General features: G+C 40.3%; 3 protein-coding genes across 4 annotated transcripts; 1 reads left to right on the forward strand and 2 right to left on the reverse strand.

Annotated features, from left to right (window-relative positions):
• Positions 1 to 586: 586 nt before the first annotated feature.
• tnnt2c (troponin T2c, cardiac) lies at positions 587 to 6,175 on the reverse strand. Of its 2 annotated transcripts, none has more exons than XM_063905215.1 (2): positions 5,974 to 6,175; positions 587 to 3,012 (listed from the first exon to the last, which is right to left on the reverse strand). In XM_063905215.1, the coding sequence occupies exon 2, from the start codon at positions 2,553 to 2,555 to the stop codon at positions 1,719 to 1,721; it is 837 nt and encodes a 278-aa protein (XP_063761285.1). In that variant the 5' UTR covers positions 2,556 to 3,012; positions 5,974 to 6,175; the 3' UTR covers positions 587 to 1,718. The 2 variants fall into 2 exon arrangements, with proteins under 2 accessions (XP_063761285.1, XP_063761284.1); XM_063905214.1 differs by having other exon boundaries at positions 5,949 to 6,175.
• Positions 6,176 to 6,212: 37 nt separating this feature from the next.
• On the forward strand, positions 6,213 to 9,416 carry LOC134879004 (transcription termination factor 2, mitochondrial-like). The gene is made up of 3 exons (XM_063905213.1): positions 6,213 to 6,271; positions 6,571 to 6,627; positions 7,650 to 9,416. The coding sequence occupies exon 3, from the start codon at positions 7,657 to 7,659 to the stop codon at positions 8,794 to 8,796; it is 1,140 nt and encodes a 379-aa protein (XP_063761283.1). The 5' UTR covers positions 6,213 to 6,271; positions 6,571 to 6,627; positions 7,650 to 7,656; the 3' UTR covers positions 8,797 to 9,416.
• A 244-nt stretch (positions 9,417 to 9,660) lies between these two features.
• LOC134879002 (cryptochrome-1-like) lies at positions 9,661 to 20,630 on the reverse strand. Its single transcript, XM_063905212.1, has 14 exons — positions 19,721 to 20,630; positions 15,068 to 15,176; positions 14,839 to 14,981; positions 14,505 to 14,689; positions 14,331 to 14,419; positions 13,965 to 14,105; positions 13,136 to 13,447; positions 12,654 to 12,805; positions 12,302 to 12,504; positions 11,578 to 11,685; positions 11,375 to 11,473; positions 11,160 to 11,222; positions 10,810 to 10,912; positions 9,661 to 10,446 (listed from the first exon to the last, which is right to left on the reverse strand). Exons 1-13 carry the CDS (start codon positions 19,876 to 19,878, stop codon positions 10,812 to 10,814), a joined length of 1,863 nt encoding a protein of 620 aa, XP_063761282.1. The 5' UTR covers positions 19,879 to 20,630; the 3' UTR covers positions 9,661 to 10,446; positions 10,810 to 10,811.
• Between the last annotated feature and the right edge of the window lie 318 nt (positions 20,631 to 20,948).

Below are 20,948 nucleotides of genomic sequence, written 5' to 3' on the forward strand. Positions count from 1 at the left end.
TCCACGAAGGCTTAAATGGATTGTCTCAGGCCTTGAGAGGCAAACAGCGGTGAGGCATCTACAGTCAGAGTGTAAGTGACGATCAGAAGCAGCAGGGGGGGAAAAATGTCCCTGAATCATTGTCTGATACGTTGCACTGCAGTTCACCAAATCATGTTGGTGAAAAAAAGTGTTTTTCTGCTGTTTCTTCTTTCTTTGCTGTGTCTGAACAAACAGAGGAAATGACAAGAGGTCTAGTAAGCGTTGGCTAGTCAAAGAGCCACTTAAAATGTTACTTCAATATGTAATGCTTTGAAATAAGATCAACATCCAATACGCTTGTGGCCGCAAAATGTCAAGAAACTAAATCAAAGAATAAATATTCACTATGTGGGGTTTAAGAAACACTGGTGCCATCTTGTGGTAATAACATTTCAACACGGCATACTTTGACCTTTATTTGACCTACAATAGGATGTATTTTAAGATGACAAATGGATGAAAACATTTTTGTCATGTGTGTCAATGACTTCATACAACTGCAGTGTGCTCCTAAGCATTTAACTGAAACTGTATTAATATGCATGTATTTATATATATATATTTTGTATTAATTTGCTACATGCTTTTTAATGTTCAAAGATGTTGATCATTTGTTGAAAAAAAAATGTTATGAAAGTTGTGATTCTGAAAAAGGAAAAAGGTCCAGAAAGTTTTAAAAAGATGAAATATTTGATAGAAATGTAAAGAGATTTCTGCCAATATACTGTATTTACATTTTATAAAACTGATTGATGATGATCTGATTAACACAATATTTGTACATTTGTAATTTCAGGTGTTGCAGAATACTTAAAAAGGGACTGAATAAAACCAAATATGAGTATTTTTAATACCTTTACCTGCCAGAGAATCATTAAACATTGTGCAGAAGAGTGGATAAAAAGCCTGTTACACTTCCTCCTTTAGTTTATAGGTCACTTTGGTCCATATTAATTATCCAGCTGACGCCAAGTTAGAGGTCAAAGAATTACCTGAAAGCCGTTTCACTTAAAAGCTGTAAAATCTGTGGGGTCTTTTATTGCAAAGGGACAAGGGTCTTTTACGACAACACTCCTCAGAAGTTCCTTCCGCTCTGCAGAGTCTGGGGGTCAGGGGTTTGACCCGTCAGTCAGCAGTTGGGTTTTTCTAAAAAACCTGCACCGCTAGTCCTGAGCTTCAGAGACTAAATTAGATCCTAAAAAAGTCAGCTGTGCAACAACTGTTCCATCTTTTCACACCCTCACCCACACAGCTAGAGCTACAAAAACACTAACTGTCATTCAAGCTAACAATTCTACCTTAAGGGCCAACTTTGTCAAATAACAGTGACATAGGTGTCTTGGGTTATGTTGCATGTACTTTGTTTATGAAATGGATTATAGAATATCTTATGGAAACTTTTTATGTGGATAAAAATAATCTTTAACAACTGCATAGGTCAAAATAGGAAACTTCTGAAGATCAGACCAGTAAGCCCTGCATACTACGAGTAGTGAAATCAACACCACCACATTCAATCAGATTTAATGAAGCATCATAAAGTTAGAACAATCAGATATTTGTTCATCATTCAAGGCTTGGTTAACTTCATGTACTTCAGTACGAGTTCCCCCATCAAATCCACACAATCCCTCAGAGAGATTTTATGATACAGGACGCAAATAGGCGACAAATAGTCCAGACAGTCCAGTTGTAGTCTACTTCCAGGATCCAGACTTGCCTTTGGCACTGCGGGAGGTCTTGGATGCTTTGGAGCCCCTCTGGTGATCGCTCACTCGGTTCCTCAGCACCGATATTTCATATTTCTGCTTCTTCAGCTTCTCAGCAAGCTCGAACTTCTCTGCGTGGAGCTGGTGGAGCCACTGCCACAGGTCCTGCGCCTTCTCCGCCAGCTTCTCCTGGTTCAGGTGGTCGATGTTGAGCGGCTTCCGGCGCTCCATCAGGGCCTTCTTCTTCTCCTCCCGTGCTGTCAGCTTCTTGCCCTTTTTCTGGTCCACCTTCTGCAGGTAGCCGCCAAAGGACTTGTTGGTAAAGATCTTCTTCTTCTTGGCCTCCTCGTCGGCGCGCAGTTTGGCTGCCTCCTCCTCGCGCCTCGCCCTCTCCTCGGCCAGGCGTGCTTGCCGCTCGCGGTCCTGCTCGGAGCGCACGCGCTGTTGCTCCGCTCTGTCTGAACGACGATGCTCGATACGGCTACGAAGGTGGATTAGCTCTTCTTCCTCCTTCTGGCGGGTGGAGAAATGGGACTCGATGAGGGTCTGCAGGTCGTTGAAGTCTTTTTCTAATCTCTTGCGATGAAGGTCGTCAAAATCCACCTTCTCACCATCAGGGAGTTTTGGAGGAGCGATATTTGGAACATAGGTTGTCTTGGGACGCCATTTGGAGTCCTCCTCTTGCTCATTTTCCTCTGCAGGCTTCTCTTCCTTCTCTGCAGCTTCATCATCCTCCTGCTGCTGCTGCTCCTCTTCAACCTCGTCATTCACCTCCTCCTCCTCCTCTTGCTCATAGTCCTCCACAATCTCCTCGCTGTCTGACATGATGGTACGTGGGAGGTTTTCCAGGGAAGAGAAAGCAGGATGAACACCAAGACCAGCTGGTGTTGTGCACACAGGAGATGAGTGGAGTCTCGGGCGTGCAGAGCGGGGGGTTTTAAAGGTTTGCCTTCAACATGTGACATCAGAGGGACCAAAGTCTCCAGAGTGTGGGTCAGGAGCAGGGCGGATTTTGAGACAGATGGAAGGGTCTATTTTCTCCTCACCGAACTTCACCCTTACTCCCCCCCCACCCCCCGCACTCTACTCTGACCCTACAGCGCCTCCTCATTCCTTTGTAAGGACAAGATGAGGGACTATTTCAGATACACAACAGATGCGCACACACACACTTGTGCTTTCCAGGCCCACAATGCAACACTAAGTATCCCCAGGAACAAATAACAGTCATACTTGAGAGGTCTTCTGAGCCCCTGTTGTTGACCGGAGACCGATGTGGAATCTGGTGTACAATAGAGAACAATGTAGAGTAATTAATAAATATTTTACACAGGGCTGCCCAAGCTTAGCTGAGTTTTTGCCAATAACTTTGGTAAACACAACATTTAAACCGATGCTTTGGCCTTTTCTTTGTGGATAAACAGTCTCTCAGTCTTACAGTTTTGTCGATAGAAATCAAGAAATGTGATTCCTTTAGCCAAGACAGCTTTAATAGCGTGCGCACATTAGGGGACTTGCTAATCTATCATGCTAGTTCTAAAGCCAATGTGGTGTTTAAGAAGTTCCATTAACAAAGCACGATGCAATCTCTTAAGTACGTCACAGTTGGTGAGGATTTTAATGACGGGAAGTTACAGCTGTCACAAAATCCAACGCCAGTCAAAAACTTGAACATCCTGAACCCTGTAGCATTAACAAAACTAACAAGTAAAAAACACAGTTTATCTGTCATCTCTTAACATCATACATTCTAAAATCTAGAGTTTTGAACGGAGAATTTTGATTATTTAAGTAACATAAGTAAACTGAAAGGACCATGAAGTTAACTATTATATTTTTGTATACATCTAAAAAAAAATGTTGTAAAGTAACCATTATAGCAGTCATTTCAAAACATGAAAGTATGGATAACAACTTTTATTTGAAGAATAAACAGTTAAAAAGCCCCACTAAAGACCTCAGTAAGAACAATGACGTGCAAGATGAGCTTTACTGCTCCGGCCATGTCTCCACTTTGGAATGTAATTAAAACATTCTTGCTATTAGAGGCTTTCAGCTTTCAGCACTGTGTGGATTAAAGTGTAATTGCCCCTACGCTGCAACACTTAAACGCTGATGTCAAGAATTTATGTTTCCAAGTCTTGAGTTATCAGTGGAGAGTGAAGCGTAGTTTGTAGAGGATGAGATAACTGATGGAGACAGACAGGTGCTCTGTGTCTGAGAATCCCAATTAAAGAGTTTCATGCGCCTCCTCAGGATGAACTTCCTGACGTTAGTCTGCTACATGTACGTGGCAGAAAACGCATAATGGCAAAACGATTAAATAGTAACACATATCTAAAAATACTCCATTACAAGTCCAGAGTTCAAATGTAGGCCAAGTAAAAGTACAGAAGTATTGTCAAAAGAATGTACTCAAGTATAAAAGAAATGAAGTACTATCTATCCATACATACATGTGTATATGTACTTGGTCTACAACTTAATACAAATCTAAAAATACTCCATTACATGTCCGGTGTCCGAATGTTAGCCAAGTAAAAGTATTATCGTCTTATAAGCGTCTTTGAGTACCGTAAAAAGCGCTATATAAATGTGATTTATTATTATTATTATTATTATTATTATTATTATCAGAAGAATGTTCTAAAGTATATAAAAAAGTAAAAGTACTATCCATACATCCATACATGCATTTATGTACTTGGTATACAACTAAGTATATATACACCATATAAAAGACATTGGGTAATTTATGTAAAAAGTAACTCACAACAATCTCATTTGACGGGTCACATGTGCTTCCTTAAGATAGCGTTCCTTTTCAAATACTTTACTTAAGTAAAAGTAGTAATACCAGCCTAAACAGTATTACACTCATTATGTACTATACTTAAGTCCTGAGTTCACATGTTACTTAGGTTAAGTAAAGACGTAGTATCACAAAAATGTACTCAAGTATCAAAAGTACTTCCTTAAGTGCTCTTTAAAAAGTGTTGTATTATAGAATACTTTGTGCACTACTGAGTAAATCAGAACACACATTAAGTTGTTGTTGGGTAATTGGCCTCAAGACGAACAAAATGTTTCGATGATGCCTATTAAAATGTCCCATGGCTGTGTTTTCCACATTAAACACGTCTGTGCACTACAGGAGACAGCAGGTGGTTCCTGTATACTCAAAGCACTCTTAGTGGTGGCAGGGGACAACTGTGTCCATCAGCAAAGAAAAGCAACAAATGATCCGTGCTATTAATAGAAACACCCTCTGCTGTTTAATACAGTCCAAAATAAACAGATGAGTAACATGCATACTGTTCAGAAACAGTAGAACTCAATGCAACCGTTTGTGGTCTACTTAGGGAACACTACTAAAAAACACCATTACTAAATTGATAATAAAATAAGGTATTTAACAGTTAAACAATTGAAGGTTGACAAAAACTACTTTATAGAGATATTTTTCTTCATCTTTTATTTTTCCTCTAACTTCTAATGTTGATAGAAATATACTTATGTTGTCTTTAAATTAAAATCCTTACCTTTGAATGTTTTTATATATTATTGTATTCCATTCTAAAAAGGGGCAACCATCATGAAACACATTTTCCATCAATATAAAGTACTTACATCTGATTATCCAAAAAACAGCACTTCAATTACTCTTTTTAATCAAGTTGAAGTCCTTCAATAAGGTGTTTCTTTTGTATTTGCTCTCAATTATTGTTTTGTGTAAAGTACTTAGCCTTGCAACTTGTCTTGTTGAAAATGTCTATATATAATAAAACTTGACCTGACTTTCCTTGATCCAGGGTAAAGCAGTCATTTGACATGTCCTAATCAAGCCAGTGTTTTCCCCCAGTTTGAGTAAGCAACTTTAGTTAGACCAGAAGATTGTCCCATCATGGAAGCAGCACTTTGGGAGCAAACACTGGGCGCACAGCGGCCTCCTCTGGTCAGAAGTATACATTACACTACAGTTGACATTGTTGTCAAATTAAGAACATTCGTTGTCCATGCTGATTCATTTTAATAGATGATAGCATATTTAGCTAAACCTATTTTAATTTTAGGTTTAAAGGCTTGTGACCTGAAAAAAAAAAAAAAACTGACCCATTGCTGCTTAAAATGCTCTATAAAAGAATATGTAAATAGCCATAGCTACACCAAAAATACAAATGGAACAGGACTTGAGAAACCAAACACATTTTTACTCACCGATCAAAACCACATGCAAACTTACATTTGGTTGCAGAAGCCAGGAGAGAATTTGCAGCTATCCCAGTTAGCCAATTGAGTCTGCTGGGTCCATGTCTGGTCGGTTTAATTACTGTCAGCTGGAACAATGCAAGTACTTAGGAGATCCGAAAGAAAACGCTGAAAGCTAGCTACAGGTGATCGAATTTCAACCAAAAAAGTTCCTACAAACTGAAAAAAATCGAGCAACAGGGCAGGTATTTGTAGACTCTTTAATTTGGGGATTGACAAGAGGTGGCTGCTGGGCCAATGGGAGACAGGTGAAACTCATTAGGCTGTGGCAGGTAATCAAAATTGGTTGGAGAACACCCGTAGGAGGGAGGTGAGTATAATTTCAAAAATAAAACAGGAAACAGACCTGAATCTAGCCACAATTATCGATAGCTTGATAAATATGTTGACTATTTGTGAAATGTAAAATATTACATCTTTGGTTCCCAGTTTGATGGATAGGTTTTAAAATAATACTTGTCTTTTTATATTTATTAGAGTCAGGTAGATGAATTTTGATGGTTTAACACCGCCCCCCTCCGGGCTGCACTCACATGTCTCTAATGTGTTTCTTCTCTCTGACTCCGCCCAGCTGCTCCTCTCATGTTATGAAAGCAGGGCAGTGTACACATCGGGAGTCCTCCGGCTGGTAAAATGACCTGTTTTATGATTATTTCCCCACACAAAACAGATTTTCTCTGGCGCTGTCATAACATGTTGCATGCTTTTCCTGTGTGTAGTGTTGTGGCACTGGTTTTACCATAGCCTATGCAAGAGAATAGCCCTCACATACATGTTATGTGCATTGTGCCAGCACTCAGGACACAGTGTTCCGTCTGTTTGTTCCAGCCTCCGAATACTGAGAACATTCATTATTCATGCATTTAAGTCAGACTTTACTATTAAATCACATATCTTAACATTTAATAGATGTACTGATATCTTTATTTATTTTCGGTTATAGGACTGTGTAGTGTAGTGACAGTATTCATGTGTCCATGAAGTCATATGGGGTCATATCTTAAGTGTTCATTTTAAAGTGTCATTGTTTCTTATAACTAAGTATTATAACAAGGCTGTGTTAGTTGTCTGGATAGGGGGATCCCCGTTTACCCAATTCCATTGTGATGACTGTAATTTACATTTTGTTTACTGTTTTCAAATCATTCATGCAAGTCATTTGGATCTATTTCTAAACACTCTCCAGCATGTCAGATTTAAATGTTTTTCTTGACCTTGGGTGTGATTAAAACATTTTTGAATGGTAAATCACCCCTGTTTTGAGTCCTGATTTTTGGGATCATGAATACGTTTAAAATGTATTCAAACCTTATTCAGACAAAGAAATACTTCCTTTTACCAAATATTTGGTAGGCCCAGCCCAGTTGCTTGTTTATTTCTAAGTAACTTGCCATTCAAACACTGTAAAGCAAATATGTTGGCGTGTATGATTACTATCCATCAGTAGCAATATCTAGGTTATTTTTTAACAAAGAAGTTTTTAAAAAATCCATATTTTTAGTTGTTAATCAATTCAGAATCTTAGTAGATACAAATGGCAATCATATCATGAATCCTTTTTTCCCTCCATCCCTTTAATGAAGGTCTACAGTGTTTACCTGGCTGCACTTACAGCTTCGATTTACTAACTTGTTTTTGTTCTCTGTGCAGATCCACTATGCTTCGTGTCACCACTGCCTCCCTGTGCACCTACTGCCAGAGGATAAGGCTGCTTGTCCCTAACTCTGCCTCAGCCTTCACAGTGACATCCCCCAACAAAAAACCTGAGAACCAGCTCACAGTAGACTCCCTCTATGAGCTGTCAGTGGACATCCGGAAGGTGCGCAAGTCGAAAGCCTGGGTTCTTTCTGAGAAATCTTCGTATGTGTCAGAAACTGCCGATCTGTTGAGGGACATGGGCGCGGACACAGCAGCCATCGCTCTCATCTTGGAGACTCACCCTGAGGCTGTCCTCTGTCGGCCTGAGGACGTGGCCGCTCAGCGGGACCTCTGGGTGTCCGTGTGCCCCAACAAGCGTGAACTCATGAGCATCATCGAGAAGTTCCCAGCCTCTTTCTTTACATTGACTCACTATAGCAACCAGCGGGACAACATCCTCTACCTCCAGAGCCTGCGCCTCAGCAACAGGATCATCGGAAAGCTGATTGCCAGCGCCCCGCAGAGCTTCAGCCGACCCGTGGAGCTGAACAAGGAGGTCATCCACACGCTGAGGGAGACCTACCTGGACCTGGGCGGAGATGAAGGCAACGTGCGTATCTGGCTGCAGAAGCTCCTCAGCCAGAACCCTTTCATCCTACTGCGGCCGGCTGAGGCCTGGAGGGACAGCCTTGGCTTCCTGAGGGAGCAGGGCTTCACCACGCAGGAGCTCCTTGGCCTGGTCTCCAGCCTCCGGGCCTCCATCGCAGAGCTGCAGCCTGAGTGCATGCAGCAGGCGCTCGCCTTTGTCGAAGATGCTCTCGCATGCTCCAAAGACGAACTCAAGCTAATTGTGATTCACTGCCCTGCCATTTTGTACTACTCTTTACCAACGCTGGTGGGTCGGTTTCACGGACTGATGGATGTTGGAGTGAGCATGGAGCAGGTGAAGGAATCTCCAAATGTCCTGGAGCTCACCACGCAAATCGTGCTGTATCGCACCCAGAAGCTGGCGTCCTACGGGTACGACGTGCGCAACGGCAGCCTGGACGTCATCGTGGGAACTAAGAAGGACTTTGAGATGAGTTATGGAAAGCTGCAGCTCAGGAGGCAGAGGCCGCTCTTCAACCCTGTAGCTCCTCTCAGATCTGCTGAGGACTGAATGACACAATTTGTCGATATGCTGCAGTTGCACAATATGAGGAAAATATGCAAGTAGTTGTTGAATATCGCGATAACGATTTAGAGAAGTGTACTCGGTTCTGCTGCTTTCAGTAAAAGAAATTACTAAATTAAAGTAAATTGTTGTCTTACTGAACAAATAAACTGCATATAAAAGGCACCGAAAAGGATGATAGTGCATTTTTCTGCTGATACCTTCTCTCAATCTACATGCTGTTTATAAAGTGAGTTTTTTGGCGGGAAAAATTGTATCGTGACTTTGATTTGATGCTGATTTTGGGAGGGCTTTACAAATTCAGCCTTCGTGCAAGACACAATAAAGAGGGAGGCAGGTTCAAATCAAAAGCAAACCTTTAGCAATACAATACTTTCTATGGAATAACTTTATTGTGAAACTAATACCTTTCCACCTGTGGCCTTCATCATGCTGAGGGATAATATGACACTGTCTCATCTACAGAAAACCACCAAGTACTGTATCATATGACAAACATTGAAATAGTGATGCACGTAAATGAGTGCCATCCTTATTTACTGCTGTATTTGACAAAATGGTTGTGGTTACATATCATGATGTGCAATAAATGGCACATTTAACTATTTATTTGTCTGTGGTTTTTTTTTTTATAATTTGGGGATTTTAAAAGCTGCTTTTCTTATCAGACTCAATTAGAAAAGTCAATATTCAGAGCAATCTTACACTTGTCTTGATGTGTACAGTCAACAGCGCAATGTTTTTACTAAATATAATATTTTAATATTCCTTCAGTTTTTTTCTAAAGGTAACAAATATTACAATTTGACAGTTCCCAACACTACATTTAAAGAATAGTGAGTGAAACCATTTGTATATTAAACCCAGTTTATTAAAGAAGCACATTGAGAAGGAACAAATCGCAAGTAAAGCAGTTCTCTCATGTCATAATACTAATACATGGTATTTATATAGCGCTCTTCCTGGTGCCCAAAGAAGCTTATGTACTACATTTACTGAAGCTTATACAAGGAGGCAGGGGCTGCACCATGATATGAAGAACATGTATTTCTGTCGGCTTCTTTCAGTAACAGCAGATCTGGCAACAACTTGATGTTAAACTGATATTGCCTCTAGAGTGGTGAGGATTAAAGTCAGAAGCAGAAAGAGAAAGGGAATGATTGAAACACTTGTTGATATACATCTCGAGTATAATAGAAAGTACAATAAGAGAACAGAAAAATATATTAAGATAGATACAAGATTTATCAAATTGAATTGTTCTTGAATAGACATTTTACAAAGGTTGTTTTTAATCAATATTAAAAAAAACAAAGATCCATCCACAATGATTTCATATATCAAAAATATATCAATGGGTCTATGGCTACACAGTGAGAGAAAACACACATACAATATTCAAATATGTACAAGTTGTATGTCAAATGAGCAAATTCATTATATACACACAGACCGTTGTCATGGCTATGTTAACCCAAAGAAAAGAACAGAGTTGCTTCTGAGTCGTCTGCACGTCGCAGTGCCGTGCAGTCCACATTATAATATTCAGTCTTGTTTGTGTTGCTCATCTTGAAGTGCTGAGACAAAAATGTCCATTTTGTGTTGGCTGTGTCCTTGGTCTGACTGCACACACTCCTGTAAGGAGAGAGAAATCACACATTAACCGACAATGAAAAATGATTCAGCAATTGACTCATCACTCCTGATAAATGCAAACTGGGCCGGGGAAGATATTAGCTTTACAGGATACATTTGGGGAAAATATGAATACGTCAAGTGATCTCTAACATAAATGTAGCTTTTAAAAGTAATAATTGTATATCAATTACTCTTCCTGTGGTACCTTAATGCAATTCATTTGTTTTTCTCACGTGCAAAAGAAGAATCCAAAATCCTCCCAGTGATATGCATTTAAACTAAAACCTTACTATAATATATCCCAATATGTCTGCATTAAAAGTTAATTTCTTGAGGGGTTTGAATAAGTTTCCAACTTACGCTTAGTGTGTACTCTGTCTCTGGATTTTAGAGCCTCTGCCATTCCCAGGGTCCTCGCAGTGTCTTTTCCCACCGGACAGAGGGGTGACGTGGTGTTCAGGTCCTGATACAACAAACAGAACAGTTAAGGAAGCTGCCCCAGAAATACAGTTTTATTATATCTGTTACTTATCACAAAAAAGAGATCCTGATAAAGTTATTGGACTTCACAGGCTGTGTCTAAGGAGGAGTTTTCATCCAAAGAAAAGATAAGCCTTCAATCAATTCATATTTGACTTAAATGTATAATTCGCTGTAGGAAAATGTTTGGTTGTGCACCATTTTTGGTATACAATAATGTGATTTCTCACCTTTTGGAATTTGCTGTGCACCTTGGGTGTAACACAGCATACTACTACTGGTGCCTGCATAACCTGGAAATCAAGCAAGATTCAAGGATTAGCCAAGAATTTATCAAGAGCTTCACAACAACATAAGGGTGACAAAATCAAGAAAACAAACTTGGTATAAAAGGGGGAATTCAGCATTAGGCATTGGGACAAGTGAAAAAGCTGAGGAATCCTACCCTGCTGCTGTGAGCTGCAGCTGGTTTGCGTGTCGCCCTGCATGAACGTCATGACGCCGCTCTGCCAATCTCCCTGCGAGTGAACGCTCATCTGATAGCCTGTGAGAATAAACAACACATTTTAATTTTGTTCTTGGTCACAACTTCATCTACAGTGCACGTACAGAGACTATATAGATAAACCAAAAACGTTTGCCACTCACCAGATGGAGCTGCAGCAGTGTTGTGTGTAGCCTCAGCAGAGAATCCCATCCCGTCAGAGGACGTCTCTCCGTTACCGTTAGAAGTGGAGGGAACTGAACCCAGAAGGCCTGAAGACACAGACACAGACAGTCAGCAGCTAATACAGAGTATAAGTAACAATCAATGCAAATCACTGCTAGCTTTATTGTCAACAATCAGTTACGGTTAGTTTTAATGTTGATGTTAAAATATTTAAATGCCACTTGAGTTAGACAGGTAGCCCGAGGAAGGTTTTTGTTGGATCATTTTTTTCCAAATTATGTCAATGGTGTCAAGAATGCCATGACCAATCAGTTTTGAAATTGGGACCAAGCCTTATTTCATTTGTAAAAATCAAGGCCTTAATGTCGTGTAGTTTTACAATATTAGTAATTACAGTATAAGTATCTCTTTTATTTTGATTTCTTAAATTCCATTGTTTTCATTTTTTTTTAATACTGAGATTTTACTCTAACTTGTTTTGTGTTGTTCTGGTTTTGTTTTGCAAAATGGTATAACTCATTTTCAAGTCTAAATGAAAAATAAGCGTTCTTTATTTTCTGCACTTAAACATGCATTATTTGTTTAACTAACTTCTTAAAACTCACTAACTCTCCTCTGAGAGATAGCTATCATTCAAGTTGATCCTCAGGTGGTATAACAAAGATTTCTAAGAAATGGATGCATCTCGCGGTGTGTCCTTACCGAGGCCTCTATAGCAGGACAGCTGCTGGTAGATCTGCTTCATCCGCTCGATGTTGAGCCGGCTGGACTCTGCATGGTTCACCATGGGTTTGGGGTAATGCACTCCAATGACACACTTTGCTGCCTTCTGCACACTCTCTGGAGCATTCCACGGATCATAAATGTACTTGGCTGGAAAGCCTCTGAGAATGGGCAGGTAGCGCCTGAGTGAAGGGATGAAGAGAAATTAGGGTGGTGCGTTTATCGTTGTGGTAACATTTCATGACATCACTAGCTATTAAGCTATCATTTTAGTATCCCAGCAATAATAATAATAATAAGGTATATATGGCATTGCTCTTTCTCAGCATACCGTATGTAATCTCCGTTGGGGTCTGTGCGGCGGCCGAAGCCCACGGGGCAGTAGCAGTGGAAGAACTGCTGGAAGAAAGAGCTGCAGGAGAGCCACATCCAGCTGCCCGCGTTCACACTCCAGTCTGCATCCAGCAGCAGCTCCTCAAACACCTGAACACACACACAAGCCAAGATGTGGTTAATATCACAGAAAGTAATTCATATCCTTGGATTTTATACATTTTTTGCATGCTTCTATAACCAGAAATACCTTAAAAAACTCAAATCCCTATATTGTCCTGTATAATGTGTTATGATTCATAACGGTGAGTCATTGTTATAATTAAACTTGGTCATTTAAACTGATATTGAGCAAAAAATGATAAACTTGGATTCAATGCCTTACAAGTCTTTTTAAACACCTGTTGAATAAATTGAATAAAAAGTACATATAGCATTTAGAAATAACAATGTATATAACAAAACTAGCAGATGCTCTACCTTCATGCCCTCCTCCCAGCTGATCCACAGGTCTCCCCGGGTCAGGAAGCAGGCGACAGCATGTCGGGCGAGGTGGTGGATCCAGCCCTCCTGTCTCAGCTGCGTCATGATGGCGTCGATCCAGGGGAAGCCGGTGCGGCCCTCCGCCCACTTGGCCAGCGCCTCTGGGTTTCGGTCCCAGGGGATCTGGACACAGATGGGGTTGCTCTCCATCGTGTCGAAGCAAGGGTTGTTGGTGGCTGCCGTGTAGAAGAACTCGCGCCAGAGCAGCTGACCATACAGCGAGAGAGGAGGGGAGCTGTTCTTCTTCACCTGAGGGGGAAGGAGAAATTAAATCAATATTTGTTTAGTGTGTTAGCCGTTGTTCAGCTCAGTTGGTAGAGCTGACAGACCATGTACGGGGGCAAAACACAAAAATGGTCGACTAATGTCATACATAAATATACATTGTCCTTAATCATACTTTCTTACTTGTGACTGTAAACGTTTGATTTTGAGTATGAATTCATCATCCCACCACAAGAGTGAGCTAGCGCAACATAGCAAGACTTTGAGATATAAATAGCAGCTGTAGAAAATCATAGTGCCAAAAGATGCAGTAGACTTCTATACATTCTTTTTTTTTACAGCGAATCCAAAATAATATAAATGTTGCTGAATAATAATAAAAATAATACTAAATTGTGAAAACCTATTTTATAACTCTTTTGGCCCTAATATAAGCAATCCCTCTTTTTTACAAGCAGTTCTGGGCCAATAAAGTCTTCAGCAGTTATTCTAGATGCTAGATTTGTTCATTCTAATGTTCAGATGTGTTTCAATGACTGACCTTCTTGTAGAGGTCGGTGAGTTTGAAGTAGAAGAGGCGGCAGGAGAGGCAGCCAAAGCGCAGGTATGGGCTGAGGCCGGTCGGGCTGGCGAGCAGCGAGTTGGCGTTCATTCTGGGACGCTCGAAGTTGGCCACCCACGCCTGAAGGAAACAAAAACAAAGGATCAGGTATGAAAATACTTGACAGCTGGGTGTTATGTCATAACAGGGGGCAAGGTTTATCGAAAACACCTTACATAATTAAGAACATCTTTTGTCACTAGCTAGAAGTACTTTGTTTTTCTTGTAAATAACAAGACAGAAGCTAGAGTCCTTCTTTAACGTAAATAAAAAATAAGGTTTTTGTTTTGATCTGGTTTGACTGACCTTCCTCTCCAGATGCCTCTCAAGTCGTGTGAGGGCTTCCGTCTCTCCCCCCGGCCACACAGCGGAGGAAAGACCTTCAGTATCAAAACCTGGAGGCATCAGATTTAAAAATGATATAAAATCAGCCTATAATTCTGAACACAAAACAGCAACAAAAAGCTTCCTGATTCTCACCCAGCTCCTCCAATGAGGGGACGCCAAACTTGTCATCATGGTCTTCGGACAGCGGCGTCCTGCACTTCCCCATGATGTCCGCCGTGATGGAGTCTGCAGGCTCCTCCACCGCATCCATCCGGCTGATGAGGGTCTGGAACCGCTTGTAGGTCAGAGGTGACTGGCCCCCATTTAACTCTATGATCCTGCAGGAGAGAAATGAGAAGAGAAAGAGTCAAATACCAAATAGAAACAGAGATAAAGTTTAATTCACATGCCTTAAAATGTCATGCAGAACAAAAAAAAAGCCTTGAAAGCAGAAGGGGTGAAGTGGTCAGAGGTGACATTAACTCACTTGTCCAGGTCATAGAGTGTGTGGGAGATGCGAACGGTCACCTCCACTCCAGCCTCACAGGCCAGTTTCTTAATCGCTGCATCTCGTTCTTTCCCAAAGGGCTCAGAGTCGTACTCGTAGGACAAACGAGAAATATTCCATTCCTGGAGAACAGGGAATTAACTAAAGTTAGCAACAGAAGAGACTTAACACGGTTTGATTAAAGCTTTGTTGGTGAATCAGACTTCACCTTGAAGAGTCTGGGAAAGACATCAGTGGGTTGGCCTCGGATCACAAACAGTCGAGAGTTGAGCTTACGGAGGCTGGAGTCCAAGTCCTCCAGACTCTGCAGTAAGAACCTGAAGGACGACAGGAACAAATAACGAGATGTTAACACGTTGAGAGTAACAACATACAGCTGAATGTTCAAAAACATGACACAAGTGGAAGCTGGAAGAAGACATTGTGTTACTTGCAATCAAAGTTTGGAGGTTAAACAGCTGGGGGAGGAAGCTCTGTTTGGGTATGAAGGACGAAGGGTTATGTCAGAGTGTGATATTACGTCAAGTTATCAGTTAACTGAATACAGAACATTGTGTTCAGACAACGTACTCTAAGAACTTAAAAGATATGCATGCGTCCACAACATGGTGCAGACACAGGAAATCTTCCAGTCTGAAGATTTAAAGTGACCTGATTTTTTATTTATTTTTATTTAGTTGCGAAAGGATACAGAGAAGTGCTAGTACCGTGAAAGAACAATGGATGTTTTTCTTAAATGCCGATCTGATTTCCCTTAATTCAACAGCACTACACTTGCACATAACATGCATCAGGCAGGTTTAATGCCATTTTATTAAAGTTAGTGAGGATATAAGACAAGATAAATAGAATTTAAAGGAGGGACTTAAGCATTTAGATTCTCTACACCCAATCTGCAGGCATTGTGTGCATGCTTTTTTGACAACTTGCTGTTATGTGAAAAGTGTTCATCGATGTTTCGCCTGGGGGTTAAAATCTGTCTCCCAAAATAACTCGAAGGTTCAACAACGTGAGCAGAAAGGTCTGACCCAGATAATGTCTGGAAGCCAAGGACAAGTGAGGCAGCCATCTTTTTGCTGCTGAAGGAGTGTGTATCAGGTATCTCCCTTGATACGGCTATTATTCCCAATTAAAAATAACTTTCTGCAACATTCACCCATCACCTTATCACTGAAGAGTTTTGGACCTGAATATAGCAGAACTACAATGTTTTGTCTTGATCGAACCAATTTTCCTCCGATACCCTTATCCCTTCAGAAAACGACAAAATTGAACCTTCACGTGACGTGCTTCGGAGCGGCATTGTGGTGCTTCCCGTTCTGTTGCTATAGGTACCACACACTGTAGGTGGAGGCTTCCTGTATCATCCAGGTCTAATCATGTCTTGTACTGATATGAAAGCCTGCTCACTGGAGGCATCTGGAGGCAGTTACAGACCCAGTCTTATCTGATGGCCACTGAAAGCTCTCTAACATCTCAGCCCCCAGATCGATCCTGCCAGTCCGGTATTGAGTCCCGGCAGATCTCTTATAGATCTCAAATAAGCTCTTCTGAACTCCAGGGTCAGCTTAACACTACAAAGACAGACCATTAGACTAGAAAATAAGCAGCAAGGCTAAAGTGTTGTTTCTCTAGGGTGATAAGATAATTAAAAAAAGCTGTGAGCACAAAAAAAAGTTCATCTGTGTCTATTTTACACTAAAGATGAATTGATGAATTTAGAAAATATTCCAAAACGATGAAAATCATTGTTAGTTTCAGCTGTAGTTTGGGATAATTGTGATATGATTCACAATATTGCAGGTGCTGATGACTTTTTGATTATTTAATAGAATATGATTTGTATGCCGTGACATCTCTGCAGCACCATAATACTTCATTAAGAGTGGTTTTGAGACATATCTTGCTTTTTAACAAATATTGTCTCCTGCTATTTGGATATTGCATAAGTCCATAGTAGGATTCCAATTATTGTTTTCCTCCCTAATTCACGCTGTTAAGGAAGCGATAAGGGGTCGTAAGCAGTAGCAGAGGAGGAAAAGTAGGTCAAAATGACTATAGAAGGTCCACCACTAACACACTGACCTACGTGTGCAATGCATGGAGATGTCGCTGGAGATGGAAAGTTATTGGAGGTTATGCAATCTGTTATTGACCGCCTCCTGAGGATTGGTCCCTGCATTTGCTCACTGATTCACAAGCTACTCTAATGATAGCGGGAGTGTAAGAACAAGCGCTAATTAAAGAAGCCACAGGCTATAGTGAGCTTCTGAGAGCCTACAGCATCATCATCACGTGTAACATGCAAGTCATAATGTTGAAGTTTTGTTGAAATCCTTTAGAAGAGGTTTTAATTGAACTGTAAGTAGTTTAGAGATGGTTGGTGGCACTGTTGAGTTGTATTAAGTGACAAAGGTGACAGATTTTCATTTTGTTTGACCTAACACAAAAGAGAGAATTGGAATTATTATAGGAATGAATCAAGGGGATACTGAGTGATGTGCGTAGGAGCTCTGCATCGTCACCACAGACTGCCGTTGCATAACTGTGGAAGATAACATGCACGCTCCATAATAAGCTGTCAGGACAAATATGCAAACTAGTGTGCACAGCAGGCAGGAGAGGAAACCCAAACATCCAGCCAGACAACAACTGCACTGTTAAGCTTAGAGCATTTAACATTCTGCAGCTGCATGTGTGAATAGCAAGCCGGAGTTCCAACACAGAGGCAGTAAGCTGGCTGCAGGCTACAGCACACGTGTATGGGATGGTGATGAATTAATGTCTGGGTCACACAGAGCATGCTGGGTAAAAGAAATGTCAACTGTTATAAGTGGGAACACTTCCTATATAACAAAGAAGGTCATTTCAGACTGTCTGCAGGAAGGGTTTTAGGGTTAGAAAGGTGGAGGGCAAAGCCAGTGGGTTGTAAGTTTGCACACTTACATAACACCTCACACTTATCTTACCGACTTCATACACCAGACTTAAAAATATTGTCCCTATACTGACCTCATGCGTGCACACTTACTGAATTCAGGAAATGTCCGTTTCGAAATACTACTATTAAATCATGATTTGACTCATTACCAATGGAGTGAGTGCTGAAATGACAGATCATTTTTCAAATGATACAATAATCGTTTGAGTCCATGAAACCTCAAATGTAAGGTGACATCCTAAAATGTCTTGTTTTGTTCCACTAATAGTCCAAATATGCAAATATACTATCTATATCACATAAAGAAGTAAATCCTCTAATTTGACAGGCTATCATCGGAACATATTGGGACTTTTTCATGACTTCTGCTTTAAAAAATGACTGAAACAATAGCTTTTGTTTCTTTACTTTTACATTACCATTCTGGTTGGCCAAAAATAAATCAGAGACATTTCCCTATTTTTATCTCAGGACTTCATTTCAGCACATTAGTCACTTATTAGAGTAGAAAGGTCCATTTCTGCCAAGTGTCTAATCCTCATGGATAATGAATGCCCTTTACACTGTTTCAGTCCAGTAACCGTGTTGCTGCTGCTGCTGTAAAAGAACATTTGTAGTGAACAGCTTTACAGTTTGTAGACTGCAATCAATTTAGGGAGGTGAAGATCAACATGCAAACATACTGTTTACCCAATTTGAGATCTTACTCGCCATTTAAAGGAGCAACGACCCATTACTTTTTGCCTCATTTAATCATGTATGTGAAAGTCGAGTGATGTTTGGTTTTATGATGATTACTGGGTAGAGTAATCATGACGTAATAAGGTGCAAACCATTTATTGTTCATCTTATTGACACTTTTATCAAAGGCTGTTCATTAAGGTGTTAACACAAATATCAAAATGATCTGTGATAGTCATAATCCAGATGATGTTAAGCAAACAGTTTATAATATTATCTGATTGAATGTAGAAACAGACAATGTTTATGTTCTGCAACATTTAAGGGGATTACAATTTCCTTCTGTGCCATAATAAGCAAAACATACAGAGTGGCAGTCAACGCCTCAAGGAAACCTGCTCTAAACAAATGCCACATGCATGTTTCACATGCTTTGTCTGTTTGGTAACACAAAACAATGTTTTTTTAATAGATAGGGGTCAATGAAAAGCGTCAAGAGACATTGTGTGCACCAACAAGCATAACAAATATTGCATAACAGTAACAATAAACCACTATAAGAATCATTGGGGTCAAGAGGGGTTAATATGATATATAACAAAGAAAAAAATGATATCCGACTCATCATTGCAGCTCTATAGGCACAAAAAAAGCTACAAGTGATCATATCTGGGAGGTTGGAAGCAGCAGATGCTGGAAAAGTAACTGGAAATATTGACTGAATGCTCAAAATTGAATTGACTGATCAATTTATCGACTAACCATCGGATATATGCACAAAAACACAATGCAAATATGGCACATTAAATGCATTTGGTGCAAGAAGAGTAACAAGTGGCAGGGATTTTAAATTATATGAAAACACATCACAGCATCCAGTTGTGCATTGATTATTGATTTATCTGCACATCATTTAAAAAACGTATCAATATTCATTTTAGAATATGAAACGTCAAATGCCAAATAGTACAATAACATATGATACAAATAAGCAGGATTTCCATCCGTATGAGAGGCTAGAATCAGAGAATATATGAATTGTTTTAATACTTTTGTTTCATAAAACGATATATTTATTTTCTTATTCAAATCTGATACAAGCACAAACACATTATGCAAATAAGGTAGATTGCATGCAATAGCTGCATGTAGGGTAATGATTGTAAGGGATTTTGTATGGGCTGTGTGTGTATGGTGCCTCTTCTGTATGCAATGAAATGCACGTGGGTGGATGCTCACCTCCACCTGTTGATCCCAACGTTGGAGGATCCTGCGAACCAGGGGTCGAGAATGTAGACACAGCGGACAGTATCCGCCCCCAGCAGGGAGTCTTTGAGCGACGGATTGTCGTGGAGCCGCAGGCCCTTCCTGAACCAGTGGATCGTATTAATGACCATTACTCAAGTGGACGAGTCCTACTTTTTCTTTTTTGTTATTTAAGAAGTCTACTTTCTTACTCCGACTCACTGTTAAACAAAACAGTATATCCAAGAAGGGGAAATCAGTTCACAGCGAATCCAAATGTCAAAAGAAAAGTAGGCTTGTTCAGCTCGTATGCTATTGAAGCATACGGCTCGTTGCTTTTTAGTGACGCAGTCCAAGTTTGCAATTAACCTTGTTCTAACAGAACTTTTTCCATAATGTCAAAGAATTTAAGAACAGTAGTCTGCTGAACCATTTGGGCACGATGTGCAACCCGATCGGCTTTAGGACCCAGTCCGCTGACAGGCAGTAACCTCGTTTTGCGTTGTATAACTTGTTTTTCTGAAAGATGAAAAAAGCTTGTACAACAATACATGTACTAAAACGTTTCTGCACTCGAATTGAATATCAATAACGTAGCAGAGGAATTAAATAGCCTGTAAATTGAAGTTGTTCCTTAGTCAGAAGTTACCGTGGAAACAGGCTGCTCCTCGCTGCGTTAGAGGGGAAGCTGGTTATGTAAACACAGTTCCTTCGATATTCTCAAGAGAGTCGTCCTAAAACAACCTGAACATAAAAGTCGCTTTTATAAATCCTTCTCTGTTCCGCTTGAGTCTTCTCCTGCACTGTCAGTCGGATGTTTTGAGTAAATTCTCCTCAAAGTCCACGAATTGCTGCTCAATCTTCTCGCCGCACCTACAAGCGTGACCCCGCCCACACTACGCTATGAGCTATCTGATTGGTCCAACATGGTCTGTGCGTTGTCTCAGCGATGTCACGTTTCTGCAGCGTGCTTTCTTGAACACTGTTGCACATGCAAAACATGTGTTTAAAATGTTGAAATATAACCTGTTATGGTAGTCCTGACACCCCCCGCATGTTAGCAGGCTAATTCTCGAAGCTCTGCTTTAAAAACGATATACTACTGCCAGTTTTGACAAAGGTAAACACTGTACACAGTATTTGTTTTTTTTTACTGACTACAAGTATGACATGTTAATAATATCGTTTAATGATTAATAGTTGTATAATATGTGTCACATAC

This window comes from Eleginops maclovinus, chromosome 17 (assembly GCF_036324505.1).
Source record: "Eleginops maclovinus isolate JMC-PN-2008 ecotype Puerto Natales chromosome 17, JC_Emac_rtc_rv5, whole genome shotgun sequence".
NCBI classification, from domain to species: Eukaryota; Metazoa; Chordata; class Actinopteri; order Perciformes; family Eleginopidae; genus Eleginops; species Eleginops maclovinus.